The sequence below is a fragment of the Capsella rubella genome, unplaced genomic scaffold (assembly GCF_000375325.1).
Source record: "Capsella rubella cultivar Monte Gargano unplaced genomic scaffold, Caprub1_0 scaffold_6, whole genome shotgun sequence".
Classification (NCBI taxonomy): Eukaryota; Viridiplantae; Streptophyta; class Magnoliopsida; order Brassicales; family Brassicaceae; genus Capsella; species Capsella rubella.
Window position 1 is genome coordinate 14,696,559 of NW_006238918.1, and position 22,552 is coordinate 14,719,110.

Genomic DNA, 22,552 nt, shown 5'->3' on the forward strand with positions numbered 1-22,552 from the left:
TAGCCTAGTTTTTTGATTGCACAGTCTCTCCTGAAGCGAATGCTATTGTTCTTAGTTGCTGCCTCAGTAGTCTTAGGTTTTATACTTTGTAGTCTGTACCAATCCCAAAGTAATTAAGATAAGTTTTATACTTTTGGTTTCCAAATCAAGTAAAAAGTATATTTTGAATGATTCTGAAACACAGACCAAAACGTAAAACTTGACAAGATCATTACAGAATCCAAATAGTCTATGTCAATAAACATCTGCAGTATAGTAACATAGTTGTTGATGTCAAAATACATGGTCGAAGGAATGATCCTTGGTGGCCAATAATAAACAAACACAAAGAAGAAGAAAACAGAGTTTTAAGAACACCAAAAAACCTTCTTATTCTGGAACACTAACGGAACTTGGAACATACACATAGCTACAAATAAACTGGTCATAGTACCGTGTCGACACATCGGCGTATCGTCCTGTCTCAATTTGTTTTCTGATCCCACCTTGATCAATATGGTAAAGAGTGATGCAAGTATACCACTCACCATCTTCTTCTAGATATATATCGCACCATGCCATGATATTTTTGTGATTTCCAATGGCGTATCCCGGACGAGCCATGTCAGTATGTGACAGTAACAAGGGAAGATGAGGGCTAGTGACATTAAAATATTTAGTAAACGAAACAACTCCATCACTCAGCTTGTTTGTCACCCACACCTCAATATCAGTTGGTACTTCAAAATCATCAGGTTGTACATGTTGTAGTAATAAAGAGAGTCTATCTCCACTGAAACAACCTAATGGTCTGTTACCCCGCAAAGGAGGACAAACACATACGTTCTTGAACGTTTCCATGGAGAAATCAAAACTTAGAATACAGTATTGCCTGTTTTCATTTTCAGCAATCCAATACATATTACCCTTCACTGACATACCTCTGCCCTGAGTATCTACAACAAAATAGATGAACTTAGAAGCATCAAGAGTTCTCCACGAATCAGACTTGAATTCATATATCTCATACTGTGCTGGATCTTCAAAAGACAAAGGACCAGATAACCTCAAGATCTTGTAGTTATCACGACACGTATTTCCATATCCAATCCCAAAGTAATCAGTGTCAGTGTAAGAATCCAACGGTTCGACCCATTTGATTTTCCTCGTTACTGGATTCCAAACTCCAAGATGGATACCCGTTTGATAACACATACACAGCATTAGTCCATCACAGTGAACCATAAACGCAATCGAATATGGAGAGCGAAACATGTCTGGGACTGGTGAATCTGAGATTATTCCGGTCACCGGATCTATGATTTGAACCGTCTGATGATTGTCGATTCTTATCAAACGTTGCGGAGAGCGATCCAAGTGGTCGTACATGAATCTCTTGTCGCTGATGAGATCGTACCATTGCTTGCACGTCGACTTGAATCGGTGCAAAGACTTAACATGAGTCCTGATTAGTATTTCTTCTATCAACTCATGTGGCAACCACCGTGACAGACGCTTCGAGGAAGACATTGATGTTCTCTGTTTAAAGATTGAATCGAATCAGAGAGAGAATCAGAGAGTCCGAGAGAGATGGTTTCTTGAATTATAAGGTTCCTTGTTTCCTTTGAGGGTTAGGGTTACGACTTTAAGCGCCGAGTTGTAAAAGGAATCGTGATTAACTGAACCAAAAACGGTTTTGTTAAACCGGACCGAAATTACCAATTAAAGTAAACCAAAAACATTGAGATTTAAGCGGTTCCGAAATATTAATCAGGACAGAGTTGCTCTGCAACTATCTAAGCTTTGTTTTTCATTTCTTTGTTCCAAATGTAATAACCAGTTTATTCCATGCTGACTATTGTAGTTCAAGATCAAGTTAATCAATATATATATAAGTTACAAGAAATTAAAAAACCCTCACATCAGTTTATTTGGTTAAGTTCTTCTTCCCTAAACCGTTATTCAAGAACTAAGAGCATACAGATAAATATCAACTGATTGGAAGAAGCTCCCCTTGTTACTTCAAGCTGCTGTCACTTCTCATCATTGTCCGGAACTCATCAAAGTTTATTTTTCCATCCTGTAACAGAGTTTTCTTCATTACTTTACAAGGTTTCAAAATAAACCGGTCTAATGTTTCATGTTTCATGTTTTGGAGTTGGACTAACTTACATTATCGGTGTCTACTTCGGTTATGATTTCTTTGATACTAGCTTCATCTCTTCTTACACCATGCTCCTTCATCGCCATCTCCAACTCTTCCTTCGTTATGTGCCTTTTTGTATGGACGATCATTTCATATTTTAGTTTAAACTCTACTTCTTTGCTTCTCACAAGAACATTATTCATATATTCTTGTTTCTTTTGACAACTAATAAGCAAAAGTGGAAGAAACCTACCCATCGTTGTCTTTGTCAAAGTGTTGGAATACTTTGTACAGATGATCATCTCGATCCAATTTATATCTATGCATCGTGGCAGAGATAAACTCATCTATGTCGATTGTTCCATTACCATCCACATCAGCCTGAACAGTTTTTTCTCTTGTATTCAAGATTTTGGATTCAACAGGTAATAATACAAAAATGGCGAGTTCAGAGATTTGATGATAACTCACGGCTTCCATGAGTTGTTCCACTTCGGTTTTAGTGAGTTTAGATCCAAGTCTGGTCAGACCTGTTTTGAGTTCTTGGAGAGTAATTGTGCCACTTTGATCGGTATCAATGTTGCTGAAGAGTGTCTTAAGACCTTTGATTTCCTCTTCTGATAGATTTGCTGCACTAACCTGCAAATCAGACGCACACATCATAACTGATGCTGCATACAAAGTTATATATAGGAAGAAACATCATTTGCAAGGATATGATATGTTTCAAGTGACTAGTAAACATAAATTAAAAAAGGACCAGGACACTCTTTACCTTTAGAGCTACCTTCTTAAACTTGTTCATATCTCGAAATTCCTTCAAACGGGATAAAACAACACCATCAATAGGCTTATCTGAAGCTTCTCCATCTTTCATCCATGGATGTCCTATATACAACAAGGATAGTAGTCAATCATTACAGAACAGAACAAGAACAAGACTTCAAGATTGTACACAGTGTCTTTTTTTTTTTAACATCTAAACAATGGAATTTCTTCTGAGGAACAAGCCCTTCACAATTCTGGATCCTTGAAGGTTCTCTTGGACATTTGTGCTGGCTCTAAAACAATCTAGGAAAGAGAATTAATAGTGACTTACCAAGAACCTCTGCAGCAGACAATCGTTCCTTTGGATTTTTAGTAAGCATCTTCTGGACAAGATGTTTTGCCCTCACATCTATACAATGCCATGTTTTGCTCTGAAAATCAATCTGGGCTCTCTTAATCTCATTGAACATATGTGCCTCAGGTTCTATAATCAATAAATACATATATAAATAACAGATCAAAGAAGAAACAAATCCAGTTAGCTTCTAAGTTTTAACCTGTCACAAAGGGAGGTTTGCCACAGAGAAGGATGTACAATATAATGCCTGCACTCCAAATGTCGGCTTCTTTCCCGTAATTTCCCTGTAATACTTCAGGAGCAACGTAGTAAGAACTCCCGACACAGTCCCGGTATACTTCTCCTGTATTTGTTGGTTTCATAACAATTGCATCAAATTAACCATATGATGAGAATAACACTAACTAATATGGCATACTTGAAAACAATTTGTACAACAAAAGACTATATAAACCCAATTCTTGATACATAATGTGTGAGTCACCAAATCCAAATCTCTATGCATTAGAATAAAAGTAACAAAGTTTCTCATGACCAAAGCAAACTAAAGAGACTTGTGCAAAACAAATCTTATAGATTCAAAACATTAACATACCAAATCCAAAACTATCAACCTCCTAAGATGTCTATCAAAGATCAACCTCTACTCTCAGTTTTGAGTCCGAAAGTAAGCGAAAATAAACCCGATTCTCGAAAATACAGAGTCTTTGTGCAAACCTCACATTTGAGTCCCATCTCATTACTATTCATTGGAACATAAGTCAACATGAGCCCTAAAACTAACATAATTGGATCCAAAACATATCAAACAGAACACCCAAATTCAAAACCTATAGAAGAAGGGTCAAATTCTGAAAAAAAAATCTCAAGCTCACCTTCTTCGATAAAGACAGAACACCCAAAGTCAATAGCTTTAAGCACAGCATTCTCATCTTTACTCGAGAACAAGAAATTTTCAGGCTTTAGATCACGATGCATCACACCCATGAAATGGCAATTCTTCACAACATTCACAATAGGCCTAAGGATCTCAACAGCATCTTTCTCCGTGTAACACTTGCCCGCATTGGACAAAGTTTCGACCTTTTTGAACAACTCTCCACCGCCACAAAACTCCATGACGATATGTACAGAATCTTTATCCTCGTAAGCGCATTTGAACTCGACGATGTTTGGTTGACCAGACAAATGTTTCATAATCCGAATCTCTCTCTTCACGGCTTGTTCATCTTCTTCGCTCTTTAGCTTCGTCTTGAGAATGGTTTTGCAGGCGTAAGTCGTACCTGTAGATTTATCTATGCATCTTTTGGTTATGCCGAATTGGCCTTCACCCAATTGCTCCTCGAGGATGTAAAGCTTTGTGATGTCCACGAATGGTTTCTCAAGTATGGTCCTTTTCGAATGTCTTAGGTACTTACTGCTGTAGCAACCCATTACTCTGAGTTTGTAGAAGATTATCGTTGAGAAGAGAACCTCAGAAGATTGTCAAAAAGTCTAAAACTTTGGAATTGGGTTTTGAAGTTGTAGCTTTTTCTTTAATGAAGGTCTGAAGCATATACAAATAGTATTATTGTTCTTTTAGTTCAAATTTGTTTATTTTACTTCCAGGCAAGTGCCAACATTAAATTAATTTTTTCTTGGTTTTAAGTTTTAACTATTCAAAGTGGTCATTTCTTTATATCATTTGACTTTGTCCTCGACGACTTTTTTAGCCATTGAATTAAAATATTGGTCATTACTTTACAATGCTACGTTGTTATTCCTTGGATCACAGTTTTTTGGTTTGATTTTGTCTGAGTAGATTGCATTACATGGTATCAAAGACCTTTTGAGGAATCATCCAGCAGAGTTGCAGTCACATATATATGCTATCAGACAACACATCCGTGAGGATGATCAGCTTACATTGGTTCTCTTTGTTTTTTTGTGTTTGTCCCCTTTCATATTTGTGAGCTCTAACAAGTGAATTTAAATAAATTTTGTTATGGTTTATAGTCTGTTTTTATATGAATCATCTTTTCAAACTTGCATTCTAAGTTAGTTAACTCTTGTATCTAACAGCCGAATCTATGTGTGACTTCTTATGGTGCCGCCATACATATTTAGAGCTGTTGAATCATATTCAGCGATTGATGTTTGTTTGATGGCTTTCAAAAGTTTCCACCTTGTTGTGGAGGGAGTACTACTACCCACCAACCTACCTTTTCCTTTGTATACTTTGATTTCTTGGATTATGATACATACATTTCCAATGTGTATATATTTGTCTTGCTCCTTGTTTCACAATCACCAAAACCACAAGGATCTAAAATGGAAGTTATACTACTAAAGTTACATTGCAAAGAGACAAGGTACTTCAAAAGAAAGAAAGAAAAAAAACAAAGACAAAGACCAAGAACAAAAAGAACAGAGCTTTTAAGAAGAAGAAACAAATCCTCTTATACTTGAACCGGAATCAGACTTGGAACATACACGTAGCTAGAAATAAACGAGGTATGGTACCGTGACTTTTGATGTCCCCGTGTCTCAATTTGTTTCCTTATTCCACCTTTATCAATTTGGTAAAGAATGATGCAAGTATAGCACTTATTATATTCGTTGACATATCCCTCAGACCAGACCATGATATTGCCGTGCTTGCCAATGAAGTATCCCGGATGAGCCTTATTATAAGAAGGCTGTAACGCCGGAAGAAGAGGGCTAGAGACATTAAAATATCTGCTAAACGAAACAACCTCGTCACTCAACTTGTTTGTCACCAACACCTCAATATCCATTGACCATGCTTGACCATGTTGTAGTAACAAAGATAGTCTATCTCCATTGAAACATCCTATTCGTCGAGTAGTACACAAATGAGGAAACAAGAATGGGTAGTACTGCTGTTGAGTTTCACAGCCAGGACAAAAGCATATGTCCGTGAACTTTTCCGTGGAGAAATCAAAACTTAGGATAAATGCTTCCTTGTCTTTACGTTTAGCAATCCAATACATGTTACCCTTCACTGACACACCTCTGCACTGAGTATCTACAGCCCAATCAAACAACTTAGTAGCATCAAGAATTCTCCACGAATCAGACTTGAATTCATATATCTCACAGTACTTGAATTCAAAAGACAGAGGACCAGAAAACCTCAAGATCTTGTAGTTATGGCGACATGTGTTGTTGTATCCAATCCCAAAGTAATCAGCTGTATAGTAACAGACCAAGGGTTGTATCCATTTCATTTTCCTAGTTAAAGGATTCCAAACTGCGAGATTGGCGTGTATTGCTTGTTGGACTCCCGAATCATTAAACATACACAGCATTAGTCCATCACAGTGAACCATATAATCAATCAGATATGGATAGCAAAACTCGTTTAAGATAGGTGAATATGTGAGGATTCCGGTCACCGGATCCATGATTTGAACTGTCTTTTTATCATCGAATCTTATGAATCGTTCCGGAGAGTGATCCAAGTGATTGTACATGAATCTCTTGTCGGTAATGAGATCGTGCCATTCCTTGCACGCCGACTTGAATCGGTTCAAAGACTCAGCAGGAATCCTGTTAAGTATTTCTTCTATCAACTCCAGTGGCAACGACCGCGGCGAATGCTCCGAGGAAGCCATTGACGCTCGCTGTTAAAAACCCTTAAAGTCGAAACTTGAGTCGTAAGGTTTAGTTAATTAGGTTTAGGTTAGACTTTTAAGTCTTTAAGCGTCAAAATGTGAAAGCAAATCGTCACCAACCGAATCTAATTGGCTACGTCTAAACCGAACCAACAATACCATTAGCATTAAATTATACCAAAAACTAGGTAGAAGTACAATTTACTAAAAATATTTTTATAGAAAATTGCACAAAACATGTTTAAGCTATAATTAAATATAGAGGGGGTCTCATTTCATATATGTTGTGTTGTTATCAATTTATGATTGAAAAATATATGTTAACACACTTTGACACCTTGTAAGAAACACAAATACCAAAAGAATGACTCTTTTAAAGAAAGTGGATTTTACAAGAAATTATTCAAGAGCTGTATGTGCACACAAATTTGATTCAATTGATAGGAAGAAGTTCCCCTTGTGGCAACAAGCTGCTGTCACTTCTCATCATTGTCCGGAACTCATCAAAGTTTATTTTTCCATCCTGTAACAGAGTTGTGTTCATTACTTACTAGGTTTCAAAATAAACCAGTCTAATTTTCATGTTTCATGATTTGGAGTTGGACTAACTTACATTATCGGTGTCTACTTCGGTTATGATTTCTTTGATACTAGCTTCATCTCTTCTTACACCATGCTCCTTCATCGCCATCTCCAACTCTTCCTTCGTTATGTGCCTTTTGTGTGGACAATCATTTCATATTTTAGTTTAAACTCTACTTCTTTGCTTCTCACAAGAACATTATTCATATATTCTTGTTTCTATTGACAACTATTAAGCAAAAGTGGAAGAAACCTACCCATCGTTGTCTTTGTCAAAGTGTTGGAATACTTTGTACAGATGATCATCTCGATCCAATTTATATCTATGCATCGTGGCAGAGATAAACTCATCTATGTCGATTGTTCCATTACCATCCACATCAGCCTGAAAAGTTTTTTCTCTTGTATTCAAGATTTTGGATTCAACAAGTAATAATACAAAATGGCGAGTTAAAAGACTTGATGATTACTCACGGCTTCCATGAGTTGTTCCACTTCTGTTTTAGAGAGTTTAGATCCAAGTCTGGTTAGACCTGCTTTGAGTTCTTGAAGAGTAATTGTGCCACTTTTGTCGGTATCAATGTTGCTGAACAGTGTCTTAAGACCTTTGATTTCCTCTTCTGATAGATTTGATGCACTAACCTGCAAATCAGACGCACACATCATAACCAATGCTTCATATACAGTTATAGGAAGAAAGATCATTTGCAAGAATATGATGTGTAACTTAAATGAGAAAGAACTGGACACTCTTTACCTTTAGAGCTACCTTCTTAAACTTGTTCATATCTCGAAATTCTTTCAAACGGGATAAAACAACACCATCGATAGGCTTATCTGAAGCTTCTCCGTCTTTCATCCATGGATGTCCTATACACAACAGGACTAGTTAACATTACAGTCAGAACAAGATTAAGACTTCAAAGATTCACATATCATATCTTTTGAGGAAACATAGTGAACCCACTTCTGGATTCTTGAAGCTTCTTTTGGAACTCACCTAAATTCCACCCACCAAACACTAACAATCATGGCCTCATCTAATTTGATTTCTTTAGAATCAAAAACAGATACATTTTTTGTTGGCTTTATAACAATCTAGAAAAGAAAATAAAGGAACATACCAAGAACATCTGCAGCAGAGATTCGTTCCTTAGGGTTTTTAGTAAGCATCTTTTTGACAAGATGTTGTGCGTTCACAGATATAGAAGGCCATGGTTTGCTCTTAAAATCAATTTCGTCTCTCAATATCTCTTTCAGCAGATCTTTCTCAGTTTCTACAATGTATACACAACATAAACCTATAACTTACAGATCAAACACCAAAAAGAAACAAATCCAGTAGTAAAGTTTTTACCGGCCACATATGGAGGATTGCCACAGAGCAGGATATACAAAATAATGCCTGCACTCCAAATGTCTGCTTCTTTCCCGTAACTTCCCTTTAATACTTCAGGAGCAACGTAGTAAGCACTCCCAACACAATCCCGGTAGACTTCTCCTGTTTTTGTTGGTTTCAGAAACAATGCATCAAGTCAATTATGTACAAATATCAGAATCAAACTGACAATATAAACACTATTCTTGATACTTAAATGTACGAGTGACCAAATCAACAAAATTAACCAAATTTTCTCATGACTGAAGCAAACTAAAGAGACTTGTGAAATAACAATCCTAAAGATTCAAAACATTTACATAATCCAAAACTATCAAACTCCTAAGATGATTCTATTACAGATCAACCTCTAAACCTCAGATTTTAGTCCCAATCTCTATGCATACAAACAAAAGTCACCAAATTTTTGCTCATGACTAAAGCAAACAGACGAAAAAAAACATACTCGGATCCAAAACTTATCAAACACACACTCAAAGAAAGGAATCTTTGGAGCTCACCTTCTTCGATAAAGACAGAACACCCAAAGTCAATAGCTTTGAGCACAGCATCCTCATCATTACTCGAGAACAAGAAATTCTCAGGCTTTAGATCACGATGCATCACACCCATTAAATGGCAAACCTTGACAACATTCACAATAGGCCTAATGATCTCAACAGCATCTTTCTCCGTGTAAAACTTGCCCGCATTGGACAAAGCTTCGATCTTTTTGAATAACTCTCCACCACCACAAAACTCCATGACGATATGTACGGAATCTTTATCCTCGTACGCACATTTGAACTCGACGATGTTTGGTTCTCCAGACAAATGCTTCATAATCAGAATCTCTCTCTTCACGGCTTGTTCATCTTCTTCGCTCTTTAGCTTCGTCTTGAGAATGGTTTTGCAGGCGTAAGTCATACCTGTTGATTTCTCAACGCATTTTCGTGTTATACCGAATTGGCCTTCACCCAATTTCTCCCCGATGGTGTAAAGCTTTCTGATGTCCACGAATGGTTTCTCGAGTATCGTCTTCTTCGATGGTTTTGGGTCTTTACTGATGAAGCAACCCATTTAATCTGATTATGACTTTTCCAGAGACTTCTCTTTTTGGGTTGAAGAAGATGAAAATTTCGAGGAACTCAAAGATGTAAGATTTAAGGAGAGGAGAATCATCTGAACACAGAAGTTGTACGCTTGGTCTTTGAAAGTCAATAGTCTTTAAATATTCATATTTTTAGTCTTTTTGTTATATAGAAAAAGTGAAGACCCAAGCACTCTAATTCAGCTAGAGGGTTTGGCAATGAAGGCGTTAATTGAACCGTTGGTTTAGGTTTGAAACCAATGTGTTTTAGTTTTATAGAATTCAGAGTGAAAACATAAAGATGACTACTTTGTAATAAAGCTTCACAAGGATTAAGAAAATTACAAGAAATGTATATTTTGAAGAAAATTACAAGAAGACAGACATGTAAAACAGTTTCAAGATTAACTAATCTGACCCCGGTTCAGCTATGCTTCTCCGGGTTTAACAAAACCGCTTTCAGATGAAACAAAAGCAAAGAGCTTATGATCAATTGATCCCTTGTGGTTGCTAGTTTCTCAACATTGTACAAAACTCCTCATAGTCTATTTTCCCATCCTGCGCAAAAATTCATTACAAGATTCAGAACCGGTTCTTTGTTAAACCGAGATAAATAAAGAAGTTTATAGAGAGCGAAGCCATTTATTTACGTAATTTTTATCGATTTCTGATATAATTTCTTTGGCATTAGCTTCATCTCCCATACCACGCTCCTTCATTGCTATCTCCAACTCCTCCTTCGTTATGTACCTATACAAGCCATTTGTTACACTCTATGTCTCTATCTCACAAGTCACGAACATTTTCTCTTGACACATAAAATGATTTGGTTTCATTAAACTTACCCACTATTGTCTTTATCCAAGTCTTGGAATGCTCTGTGCAAAATTTCATCTCGTTCCAATTTGTGTCTTTGCATTGTCGCTGCTATAAACTCGATGTAGTCTATTGTTCCATTACCATCCACATCAGCCTGCAAAGAAAAAGAAAAAAAATATATACTCACTTTTGAAGAGCTGGTTAGTAGAGAAGATGTTTTTATCTATATACTCACGGCTTCAATGAGTTGCTTAGCTTCAGTTTCAGATAGTCTAGAACCATGTCTATTTAGCCCAGTTTTGAGTTCTTCATAAGTGATTGAACCACTGTTGTCAGTATCCATATTCTCAAACATTGTTTTAAGACCTTTGATTTCCTCTTCTGATAGACGCTCTGCTATAACCTGCAGAACCAAACACACGAATCACAATCTCAAGTTCAGGACAGTTGTAGATTAGTGAAAGAACACTAACTACATTTTTTTTTCTTTTTTTTTTGTTTTGTACCTTAAGAGCTAGCTTCTTAAACTTGTTCATTGCTCGGAATTTTTTCATACGTGATAAGACAACACAATCAAGAGGCTTATCTGGAGCTTCGCTTGTCATCCAAGGATGTTCTATATATAAACCACACATGGATTGCTAATTAGAGACAACCATAAACTCGTGCCAACACTTCAGACAGAAGAAAATAAAGACTTCATTATTCACATAGTGTCACTCTAACGCCTAAACAAGAGACCAAAAGCTGATTCTTGATCCTTGTTGATGATTCTTTTGGCAGTCACTTTCATTTCATTACAATTTAAAAGAAGTTCACATCCCCTGTCTCCCATCCATCAAAACACTGACAATCATGCTTTCAGTTCATATGTTTTCGCAAAATCACAAAGCAAAGGGCTTACCAAGAACATCTGCAGCAGAGATCCGTTCCTTGGGGTTTTTGATGAGCATCTTCCTGATAAGGTGTTTCGCCGTTTCAGAAATCAAAGGCCATGGTTGGCTGTCAAAATCAGGTCTGCCTCCCTTAATCTCAGCATCTACGATACGAAGTACTCACAACTACAGATTCAACACCAAGAAAAAACTCATATCAAGGTACTGTTTTAGCTTAAGCTTTTACCAGTCTGAAAAGGCGGTACACCGCTGAGAAGGATGTACAAAATAACACCAGCACTCCAAATGTCAATTTCCTTCCCATATCTTCCCTCTAGTACTTCAGGAGCCACGTAGTATTTACTGCCAACAATTTTCTCAAAAGTTTCTCCTGCAATTTTTGTTGCAAATTTGATGAATTGATGAACAAACTTACTAAAAATAGTATACTTGACTTTATGATCAAATCTTGAATTCTGATCAACCTAATGACTGAAGCAGCTAAAGTATATATCAAAATACTTTAACTGATTCAGTAATCAGAGATCAAATATTTTTGGCTCTCACCTTTTTTGATGTAAACAGAACACCCGAAATCGATAGCTTTGAGCATAGCATTCGCATTATCATCCTCACTAGAGAACAAGAAGTTCTCAGGCTTAAGATCACAATGAACCACATCCAAAGAATGACAAATCTTCACAGCATTCACAATCGACCTAAAGATTCCAGCAGCATCTTTCTCCGAGTAATAGCTATGAGACTGGACCAATGCATCGATCTTGTCGAATAACTCTCCACCACCACACAACTCCATAACGATGTGTATAGAGTTCTTATCCTCGTAAGAAGCTTTGATCTGTACGATGTTAGGCTGTCCTGAAACGTGATCCATGATTTGAATCTCTGTCTTCACAGCTTCTTTCTCTTCTTGGCTGCTTAGCTTCTTCTTGGATATGGATTTGCAAGCGTAGCTCTTTCCGGTTGAATTCTCTTTGCACAAGTAGGTTATTGTTCCAACTTGACCTCTGCCCAATTCGTCTCCGAAGCTATAATGCTTCTTGATGTCTTCCAATGGCTTCCCAAGAATCGTCTCTGGCTTTGAGACAAGGTCAGACTTTGTTAGGGGTTTACTACCACAGCAACCCATGAATCTGACTTGGGGATTAATTTGAAGAAGTTAGCTCTAGAAGATGATTCTCAAGACTCAAGACTCAAGATTGTCAACATGTAAGATTTAAGGAGTTGATGTATTGAACTTGTGAATTGTGATGAACTAACTCTCTTTGGATGGCATCATATGAATTCGTATTGGTCTTTAACTATTCATAATTTTATAAAGTCAATAAGTCCTCGAAGACTTTTTCACTAAACGACTTTTGTGTTAGAAAATAAAAAGAAAAAAACAAGATTATGGAACTATTATAAATTTACCACAGATTAAACCCTAACTTCCTAAAGCTAAAATTTTTAATTATATAACTTTAAATAAAAAACTGAACACAATGGTAAAAAAGTTAGTTTTTGATCTTAAAGATGATGAACTTCGAGGTCTAATGTGGCGAATACCGAAAGTATATATTAATGTTGGATTAATTATAATCATTGAGTTGTATTATAAAATTACTGAACGGTCTTTTAATATTAAAATGAAATATTGGATTTTTGGTCATTGTTTTCTGCTTTGTCAACGGTAATATTGGTTTTTTAAATATTATTTTCTTTTGTTTCAGTAATTTGTTTCAGTAGTAACGAGTATAATAAAACTTGTCTTACTGTAATATATTAAAATACTGAACGGTCATTAGAGTTTTGGTGATCTATTGCTACAAACTAATTTTCTAACATAAAATCATTATAAATCGATACACATTAGTACGCAAAACAAAGAATATATATTTTATATATGTTTATATATTATTTGGTCACGTTTTTTTTGCTTTGTCAACGGTAATATTGGTTTATAAAATATAATTTCTTTTTTTGTTAAATTTTTTGATTAATATAATTGGTGCGTTTTTTTTTTTGCTTATTTCATAAACTGGTCTTACTGTAATGTATTATTCTCAGCTAGTGTAAAATATAGTAGACTATATTTAGAATACTTCTTTCGTGCATCCCACGTATGCATATTGAACATCCAGCTTACAAACACAAAGCGTGTGACAGTTGTATACTTTGTATAGATATAGAAGAATAATATACGATTACGCATCTAACTGATAAGAATTTGTATTGTAAGTTCACATCACCCCGATCTGTAAGGGTTAGGGCATTTGGTGGGGCATTAGAGATTTGGGGCATTCTCTTGACTTAGTTTTTACAGTGAGAAATAAAGACTAAAGAGGTTCTAACTTATTAAGGTATTTGACTCTTTTAAAATTCTTAATATGGAGTAAGAAGGTTCTCAAGAAAGTTACACAACAATAAAAGAACTGGATTTGTTATTGTTACAAAGAGCTAAGATCTCAAACTCAGTTTCATACTATCTAAGGAGAAGGGATAAATAAATCTGTTCAAACACAGAGAAGAAGGATGAATAATTTTTGAGACAGTATATCAATCTACTCCCACCTCGGTTTTCCCCCGGTTTACCTCTTCTTCCCCGGGTTTAAGAATCGCTTCGGTTGATCAATGGAATGGAAGCAGTTTCCCTTGTGGCTGTGTGGTGCCGCTTCTCATCATTGCGCAAAATTCCTCAAAGTTTATTCTTCCATCCTGTAACAGAGTTTAATTTACAAGGTTTCAAGAAGCGGTTCAATGTTTGAGGTGTTGCTTTATTTGTTAGAGAGTGCGACTTACATTGTCTGTATCAACTTCGGATATAACTTCTTTGATGCTAGCTTCATCTCCCATTCCATATTCCTTCATGGCACTTTCCAACTCATCCCTAGTTATGTGCCTGTTGTATTACCCAAAGCATTAACATTGGTGCCTCATAACATTTATAAAAGAATAATAAATGATTTGATTGAGTTAGATTCCTAGCTGAAAATAAAAGAAACTCACCCGCTGTTGTCTTTATCAAAGTGTTGGAATGCTTTGTATACATGCTCATCTCGATCTAATTTGTATCTATGCATTGTCGCAGATATAAACTCGTAGTAATCAATTGTTCCGTTACCATCCACATCAGCCTGAAAAGTTATCATCATGTGTTTCAAGCTGTCTTTTTTAAGATCTTAATTGACAAAGTGAGATCTAAATGCTGAAGATAACTTACCGCTTCCATAAGTTGCTTAACTTCAGTTTCAGAGAGTCTAGACCCAAGTCTAGTTAGCCCAGTTTTGAGTTCTTCATAAGTGATTGTCCCGCTTTTGTCGGTATCTATATTCGCAAACATGGTTTTAAGACCTTTGATCTCCTCTTCTGATAGACTCTCTGCGATAACCTGCAAAACAAACACAAAAATCACAACCCGATGCCGTTTTATTTGTCTAGATAACACAATGAGATTGCAAGAAGATAAGCAAGATGCAGAATTATGAATATAGAAAGATAATTTCATAATTATATGGGCTATTTCTTTACCTTTAGAGCTAGCTTCTTAAGTTTGTTCATAGCTCGGAATTGCTTCATACGAGATAACACAGCGCTATCAATAGGCTTGTCTGGTGCTTCTCCCCCTTTGATCCAAGGATGTTCTATAAACCATAACGATTGCTACATATTAGTAAAGCATTACTAGTTAGAAGACTATGAACTCAAATTGAAGATCAAGTTCAGATTTCAAGATTCACCAGTGTCTTTTTAAGACCTATACAATGGACTACCTATGTTATTCTGGTATAGAATGTATAATCAAGCCTTCTAATATGGATTTTTTTTTTTAATATGATTTCGTTAGATCACATACATATTGGAAAAAAAATACTGGTATTCACATTATCTTACCAAGAACCTGTGCAGCCGTGATTCGTCTCCTCGGGTCTTTGGTTAGCATCTTCCTAACAAGATCTTTCGCGCTCTCAGATATAGAAGGCCACGGTTGGCTTTCAAAATCAATTTCACCTTTTATAACCTCATCGAATATTCCTTTCTCATTTTCTACAATATAACATGTGATTAGAGACTAAACCCAAAAAGAAAATAATCAAGCAATTTGGTTACTTAAAGGTTTTTACCGGCCCAAAAAGGAGGTACACCGCTGAGTAGGATGTACAAAATAACACCTGCACTCCAAATGTCGATTTCTTTCCCGTAACTTCGCCTTAATACTTCAGGAGCAACATAGTAAGCACTCCCAACTATATCCCGGTAAACTTTTCCTGTATTTGTTTGTTTCACAAATGTAGCATCAAGCATATTATTAACAGACAAATCAAAATAAACGAAAATGACATACTTGACAATATCACAAGGATCACAATCTGTCCAATAACACAACATCAACACAAATCTCTACTAAAGAGTCTTAGTCTCATCCTTATGCATTGGAACATAAGTCACCAATCTAGTTCATCATTAAAGCAAAAAAAAAAAAAAAAAAAAATGAAGATTTTCAATACTAGAGAGATTTGTGCAAGACAGTCTTATAGAATCTAGACATTAATAAACATACTCGGATCCATAACCTATCAATACGCTAAGGAATATGAACAATCTTCAACGAACAGAGAACCCCCGAAACTGATTGCTTTGAGCATAACATTCTCATTGTTACTCGAGCTTGCGATCCAACTCAATGAACTACCAAACTCCTAAGACGATTCTCGATTCTAAAGAGCCTAGTGCAAGAAAATCTTATAGGTTGTTATAAATTCCAAAGATAATTCCATCAAAACTATAACCTAAAGCTCACCTTCTTCGATGAAGACAGACAACCCGAAATCGGTTGCTTTAAGCATAGCATTCTCCTCTTTACTCGAAAGCAAGAAATTCTCAGGCTTTAGATCTCGATGAACCACACCCATAAAATGACAAATCTGAACAACATTCACAATGGACCTAATGATACCAGCAGCAGCTCTCTCAGAGTAATGACCCTGAGCTATAATCCTATCAAACAACTCACCACCAGCACACAACTCCATAACCAAATGCACAGATTGTCTATCCTCATAAGCACCTTTGATCTCAACAATGTTTGGTTGTCCAGACAAATACTGCATTATCTGAATCTCTCTCTTCACATCCTCTTTGTCTTGCTTACTAATCAGCTTCCTCTTAAGAATCGATTTGCAAGCATAAGTGTTCCCAGTTGAAATCTCTCTGCACATATACGTAATCCCAAACTGACCTCGGCCTAGTTCTTTCCCCAAGCTGTAAAATTTCCTAATGTCTTCGAATGGTTTACCTAATATGGTATCTGGATCTCGAGCTGAGATTGGATTCGATGAAGGTGTCGAAATCTGTTGATGGATTGGTTGATTTGTGGATTTGGGTGTTGGGATATGAGGTTTACGATGCTCAGGGACTTGATTAACGACACGGGGTTGTACTGGATTGATCGGAATTGATCTATCTCCGCCGTCGTTTTGAGTTTTCCGGTGTTTACTGCTGAAGCAACCCATTCTAAGTAAAGGTGGAGACTTTTGCTAGTGGGTATGAAGAAGATGAGCTTGGAGGATTGAAAGAGAGAAACCCAGATTGAAAGATGTGAGATTGAAGATGAAGATGAAGATGAAGATGATTTGAGTTTGTTTGACTGGACTTGGAATTATTCTCTCAGTCGCGTCAATTTGTGAGTGTGATGGAATTGTACAAGTTAATGTGTTTTGTCAATTTTGCTGAAAAATAAAAAGTAAACTATAATTATATTTGACTTTTCATTATTTTTCTTAGGTGTAAAAGTTTTGAACTCTATTTTGTTTTTAGAATGGAAATTTCTATTTTCTTGGTTGGACAATAGTGTAGAGAATATTCTGTACTTCATAATTACAAAACTTTTGAATATGAACTGTCAAATATTTTGATTTTCAGCTAGAAAAAATAAAAATTGAAAATTGAGGTCTGAAATTGGGCTGATTTAAAGGCCTTAATTGGGCCTTATACATTATCGATATGGATGAAGAGACAAAGAGGCCTTAATTGCAATTTCTCAAGAACGACATAATAATGTTCACAAAACACACAAATTCCTAGCTCACCCAACAGAGAATCAATCTCAAGCAAAACAATGAACCAAGCTTTCGAAAGAGACAGGAGATGAAGGAGAAGAAGATTTTTTTCATTAGAAATTTCCAGAATGAATGATATCGCCTATACATTTTTTTTCTTTTAATCACAGCTCTACAAGTGACTTTGTGTATTCTTTCCTGTATCACACAGAGGAAACAACAACCATCTTGACACAGTTTATCAACTACTCGCACCTCTGTGTTTCCCTTGATAAGTTGTTGGGAATAATGTAGTCTTGAACTCTTGATCAGTGGGATGGAAACAGTTTACCTTTGTGGTTGTGTGGTGCCACTTCTCATTATCGCACGAAACTCCTCAAAGTTTATTCTTCCATCCTGTTACATCATTATAAGGTTTCAAGAATCGGTTCGATGTTTGAGGTGTTGCCTTATATGTTAGAGTGTGCGACTTACATTGTCTGTATCAACTCCGGATATAATTTCTTTGCCGCTAGCTTCATCTCCCATTCCATATTCCGTCATGGCACATTCCAACTCATCCCTAGTTATGTACCTGTTGTATTATTACCCAAACTGTTAACATTGGTGTCTCATAATAGTTGCACATATTCGAATCTTGATTCTCTTGACACAAGAAATAATCGATGGAGATTTATATGAAAACGTTTTAAAAAAAATTACCCATTGTTGTCTTTATCAAAGTGTTGGAATGCTTTGTACACTTGCTCATCTCGATCTAATTTGTATCTTTGCATTGTAGCAGAGATAAACTCGTAGTAATCGATTGTTCCATTACCATCGACATCAGCCTGAAAAGTTGTTATCAGATTCGGATTAGTGCAAATAGAACTAGCTAAATTCAAGCGGTGAGTAATCCATGCGTGTCAAGCTGTTTTTTTTTTAAGATCTTAATTGCGCAAAAGAGAAATTAAGATGCTGAAGATAACCTACTGCTTCCATGAGTTGCTTTAGATCAGTTTCAGAGATTCTAGACCCAAGTCTAGTTAGCCCAGTTTTGAGTTCTTCATAAGTGATTGTCCCACTTCTGTCGGTATCCATATTGGCAAGCACGGTTTTAAGACATTTGATCTCCTCTTCTGATAGACTCTCTGCAATAACCTGCAAATCAAACACACAAATCACAAAACAACGTGCGAGGAACTGGTAGATATGAGACGTTTAATTTGATTAGAGAACACAACAAGATTGTAAGAAGATAAGCAAGATGCACAATTAGGAATATAGAAAGATAATTTCATAATTATTTGAGCTACTTCTTTACCTTTAGAGCTAGCTTCTTAAGTTTATTCATTGCTCGGAATTGCTTCATACGAGATAAAACAGTGCTATCAATAGGCTTGTCCGATGCTTCTTCCCCTTTGATCCAAGGATGTTCTATAAACAATAAGGACATATTAGTAAACCATCACTAGTTAGACGACCATAAACTCAAAGACAAGGACCATCTAAGACTTCAAAATTTTGTTCTGGTGTCGAGCCTATAGATTATATAATCAAGCCTGCTAATATGGAATCTTTAATTTGAGTTGTTTAAATCACATACAAATTGGGGTAAAAATTTACTGGTATTCATAGACTCTTACCAAGAACCTGTGCAGCAGTGATCCGTCTCTTTGGGTCGTTGGTTAGCATCTTTCTAACAAGATCTTTCGCGCTCTCAGATATTGAAGGCCATGGTTGGCGTTTAAAATTTGTCTCACCTTTCATAATCTCAATGGATATTCCTTTATCATTTTCTACAATATATAACATGTGATTATAGATTAAACCCCAAGACGGAAACAATAAAGGAATTTGGCTAGTTTAAAGGTTTTTACCGGCCCAAAAAGGAGGTACACCACTGAGTAGGATGTATAAAATAACACCAGCACTCCAAATGTCCACTTCTTTCCCGTAACTCCGCCTTAATACTTCAGGAGCAATGTAGAAAGGACTCCCAACTATATCCCGGTAAACTTTTCCTGTATTTATTGGTTACACAAATGTAGCATCAAGCATATTATTAACATAAGAATAAAAATAAACGAAATTGACATAGTTGACAATTATCATAAGATCACACAATCTGTTCAATAAGACAACATAAATCCGATTCTCGTACTAAAGAGTAGAGCCCCATTATGCATGAGAACATACTTAAGTCACCAATTTAGCTCAAGATTAAAGTAAAAAAATGCAGATTTCCGATACTTAAAGATTTGTTCAAGAAAGTCTTACAAAAACCAAACATTACTGAATATATTCTGATCCAAACCCTATCAAACACACTAATATATCAAAAGGCTAAAAAAATATGATCAATCTTCAATGAAAACAAAACCGCACAATCTCTTGATGGGAGCATAACATTGTCTTTGTCACTCTAGTTCCCGAGCTTGAGATCACAATGCAATGAAATAAAATATGATCAATCTTCAATGAACACAAAACCCCACAATCTATTGGTGAGAATAACATTGTTTATACTAGAGAAACTTGTGCAAGACAATCTTATAGATACCAAATTATTGGCATACCAAATTCAGAACTATCAAAACTCCTACAAGTGATTCTATCAATTGAAACACTAAGAATCTGGTCAATCTCAAGCTCACCTTCTTCAATGAACTCGGACAACCCAAAATCAGTAACTTTAAGCACGGCATTCTCCTCTTTACTCGAGAGCAAGAAATTCTCAGGCTTGAGATCTCGATGAACCACACCCATAGAATGACAAATCTGAACAACATTCATAATTGACTTCATGATACCAGCAGCAGCTCTCTCAGAGTAATGACCCTTAGCTATAATCCTATCAAACAACTCACCACCAGCACACAGCTCCATAACCAAATGTACACATTGTCTATCCTCATAAGCACCTTTGATCTCAACTATATTTGGTTGTCCAGACAAATGCTGCATTATCTGAATCTCTCTCTTCACATCCTCTTCGTATATCTGACTGATTAGGTTACTCTTAAGAATCGATTTGCAAGCGTAAGTGTTCCCAGTCGAAATCTCTGTGCACATATACGTAGTCGCAAAATAACCTTGACCCAGTTCTTTTCCCAAGCTGTAAACTTTCCTGATGTCTTCGAATGGTTTACCTAATATGGTATCTAGACCTCGAGCTGAGATTGGGTTCGCTGACGGTGTTGGAATCTGTTGATTTGTGGGTTTGCGTGTTGGGGTTTGAGGTTTAGATTGCTCAGGAACTTGATTAACGACATGGGTTTGTGCCGGACTGATCGGAAATGATCTTTCTCCGCCGTCGTTTTGAGTTTCCCGGTGTTTACTGCTGAAGCAACCCATTATTAGTAAAGGTGGAGACTTTTTCTAGTGGGTTTGAAGAAGATGAGCTTGGAGGATTGAAAGAGAGAAACCCAGATCGAAGATGTGGGGTTGAGGAGGAACAAACATACTCTTGAGTTGTGATTTCTGAATGTTTGACTGTAATTGGAATTATTCAGTCGCGTCAACTTGTGAGTGTAATCGTCTGATAGAAGTGAACTGTAGAAGTTCGAACTGCGAATTTTTTTACCTTTTTTTTTTCCATACACCGAATCGTTTAGCTTGGAAAAAACAAGTCTGAAATTGGGCCGCTTTCAATACCTTTATTGGGCCGATTTTAATACCTTAATTGGGCCTTACAATTATTGAATCTTCCTCTACGATGGCTGATGAGTTTATTTTTGGACATAGAGACCTCTTCAAATAATTTGGTTAAAATCTTCCAAAAATGTTTTCTGTTAAAATATATATAAAAAATTAATTAAATATTCAAAACAACTCAAATTTTTAGCTGCATTCGGATTTTCAGCGAAAACAAATATATTTGTTAAACGTTTGAAATAAAATGATTCAGATTGATTCAGCAGGTAGGCATGTCAATTAGGGCTAAAGCCCGCGGGCTAGTTTGGCCTGGCCTTCAAAAAAATCGGGTTCGGGCTTAAATATATATATTCAGAAAAAAACGGACCTTTTGGACTAAGCCCATTCGGGCTAAAGGGTTTTTTGGGCTTAGCCCGGTCGGGCTCGTACCGGCCCGAAAAGCCCTTAAACAAATATATTTTGAATTTTTTTAATATTTTAGTTTGATTAAAAGATTTGATTAATGTTATAGTATATTTACTTACTAGCCTTAATTATTACTTTTAAAATCTTTATCTATAATATTTTCTCTTATTTATATATGCCAGAACTGAACAAAGCTAAAACTAAATATATATAAGTATCATGATTTTGAAATCATCAAAAATATATTAAATTTTGACTCTATCATATACTTTAAAGTATTTTATACCTATAAATATAGTTTTTGAAAAACTATTATGAACTTAGAAATTGATTTTTTTATCGGTAAGTAAATCCCAAAAAAGCCCGAAAAGCCCTGTAACCCTGTTAGGGCCGGGCCGGGCTTTGAAATATAGGCTTGGAAATTTTTCAGGCCGGACCGGGCAGGGCTCACATATATGAGGGCTTTACGGGTTTCGGGCCGGGCCGGGCCGGGCTAGCCCGATTGACATGCCTATCAGCAGGTATAATGTGTCTACCTAAAAAGGAGTAATGTGCCACAAAACCAAACTCAAGTGTAAAAGTTGATTATAAATGCATTATTTTTTGTAATTATTACAATTTTCTATAACTCTAAACCGATAATATTTCGTTAATTTTTTGGAAATTTACAATTCTTCATCAATAATTATTAAAAATACATAGATAGCTTTAAAATATATACATATATACCTTGAAACAAAAAAAAAATTCCTAAAAAATGGATTAGTAAGGAACACAGGGAGTATAAAATTTTCTAATTTCCAATCCATTTTTTTTATCAACTGAATACTAATCTATGAT

General features: G+C 36.1%; 7 protein-coding genes across 9 annotated transcripts; all 7 read right to left on the reverse strand.

Annotated features, from left to right (window-relative positions):
- Positions 1 to 369: 369 nt before the first annotated feature.
- LOC17884642 (putative F-box only protein 15) lies at positions 370 to 1,509 on the reverse strand. The gene has a single exon (XM_006289910.1). The coding sequence runs from the start codon at positions 1,507 to 1,509 to the stop codon at positions 370 to 372; it is 1,140 nt and encodes a 379-aa protein (XP_006289972.1).
- A 283-nt stretch (positions 1,510 to 1,792) lies between these two features.
- Positions 1,793 to 4,700, reverse strand: LOC17881966 (calcium-dependent protein kinase 31). Of its 2 annotated transcripts, XM_006287591.2 has the most exons (8): positions 4,127 to 4,700; positions 3,451 to 3,594; positions 3,225 to 3,377; positions 2,901 to 3,013; positions 2,597 to 2,764; positions 2,379 to 2,506; positions 2,152 to 2,254; positions 1,798 to 2,059 (listed from the first exon to the last, which is right to left on the reverse strand). In XM_006287591.2, the coding sequence occupies exons 1-8, from the start codon at positions 4,683 to 4,685 to the stop codon at positions 1,997 to 1,999; spliced, it is 1,431 nt and encodes a 476-aa protein (XP_006287653.1). In that variant the 5' UTR covers positions 4,686 to 4,700; the 3' UTR covers positions 1,798 to 1,996. The 2 variants fall into 2 exon arrangements, with proteins under 2 accessions (XP_023636622.1, XP_006287653.1); XM_023780854.1 differs by having other exon boundaries at positions 1,793 to 2,059; positions 2,379 to 2,764.
- Positions 4,701 to 5,689: 989 nt separating this feature from the next.
- Positions 5,690 to 6,868, reverse strand: LOC17883624 (putative F-box only protein 15). Its single transcript, XM_006288991.1, has one exon. It carries the CDS (start codon positions 6,866 to 6,868, stop codon positions 5,690 to 5,692), a length of 1,179 nt encoding a protein of 392 aa, XP_006289053.1.
- A 247-nt stretch (positions 6,869 to 7,115) lies between these two features.
- LOC17884166 (calcium-dependent protein kinase 31) lies at positions 7,116 to 10,027 on the reverse strand. Its single transcript, XM_006289961.2, has 8 exons — positions 9,350 to 10,027; positions 8,808 to 8,951; positions 8,575 to 8,727; positions 8,208 to 8,320; positions 7,925 to 8,092; positions 7,708 to 7,835; positions 7,482 to 7,584; positions 7,116 to 7,391 (listed from the first exon to the last, which is right to left on the reverse strand). Exons 1-8 carry the CDS (start codon positions 9,906 to 9,908, stop codon positions 7,302 to 7,304), a joined length of 1,458 nt encoding a protein of 485 aa, XP_006290023.1. The 5' UTR covers positions 9,909 to 10,027; the 3' UTR covers positions 7,116 to 7,301.
- Positions 10,028 to 10,206: 179 nt separating this feature from the next.
- LOC17882471 (calcium-dependent protein kinase 22) lies at positions 10,207 to 12,857 on the reverse strand. Its single transcript, XM_006287608.2, has 8 exons — positions 12,180 to 12,857; positions 11,860 to 12,003; positions 11,642 to 11,776; positions 11,244 to 11,353; positions 10,973 to 11,140; positions 10,764 to 10,891; positions 10,569 to 10,668; positions 10,207 to 10,476 (listed from the first exon to the last, which is right to left on the reverse strand). The coding sequence occupies exons 1-8, from the start codon at positions 12,760 to 12,762 to the stop codon at positions 10,429 to 10,431; spliced, it is 1,416 nt and encodes a 471-aa protein (XP_006287670.1). The 5' UTR covers positions 12,763 to 12,857; the 3' UTR covers positions 10,207 to 10,428.
- Positions 12,858 to 13,967: 1,110 nt separating this feature from the next.
- On the reverse strand, positions 13,968 to 17,300 carry LOC17881100 (calcium-dependent protein kinase 21). The gene is made up of 8 exons (XM_006289599.2): positions 16,414 to 17,300; positions 15,737 to 15,880; positions 15,507 to 15,659; positions 15,144 to 15,256; positions 14,836 to 15,003; positions 14,622 to 14,749; positions 14,415 to 14,514; positions 13,968 to 14,330 (listed from the first exon to the last, which is right to left on the reverse strand). The coding sequence occupies exons 1-8, from the start codon at positions 17,123 to 17,125 to the stop codon at positions 14,244 to 14,246; spliced, it is 1,605 nt and encodes a 534-aa protein (XP_006289661.1). The 5' UTR covers positions 17,126 to 17,300; the 3' UTR covers positions 13,968 to 14,243.
- Positions 17,301 to 17,622: 322 nt separating this feature from the next.
- On the reverse strand, positions 17,623 to 21,187 carry LOC17882363 (calcium-dependent protein kinase 21). Of its 2 annotated transcripts, XM_023780851.1 has the most exons (9): positions 20,308 to 21,186; positions 19,531 to 19,674; positions 19,297 to 19,449; positions 18,975 to 19,087; positions 18,644 to 18,811; positions 18,374 to 18,501; positions 18,146 to 18,245; positions 18,003 to 18,067; positions 17,623 to 17,869 (listed from the first exon to the last, which is right to left on the reverse strand). In XM_023780851.1, the coding sequence occupies exons 1-9, from the start codon at positions 21,005 to 21,007 to the stop codon at positions 17,836 to 17,838; spliced, it is 1,605 nt and encodes a 534-aa protein (XP_023636619.1). In that variant the 5' UTR covers positions 21,008 to 21,186; the 3' UTR covers positions 17,623 to 17,835. The 2 variants fall into 2 exon arrangements, with proteins under 2 accessions (XP_023636619.1, XP_023636621.1); XM_023780853.1 differs by lacking the exons at positions 17,623 to 17,869; positions 18,003 to 18,067; positions 18,146 to 18,245 and having other exon boundaries at positions 18,404 to 18,501; positions 18,640 to 18,811; positions 20,308 to 21,187.
- Positions 21,188 to 22,552: the final 1,365 nt, after the last annotated feature.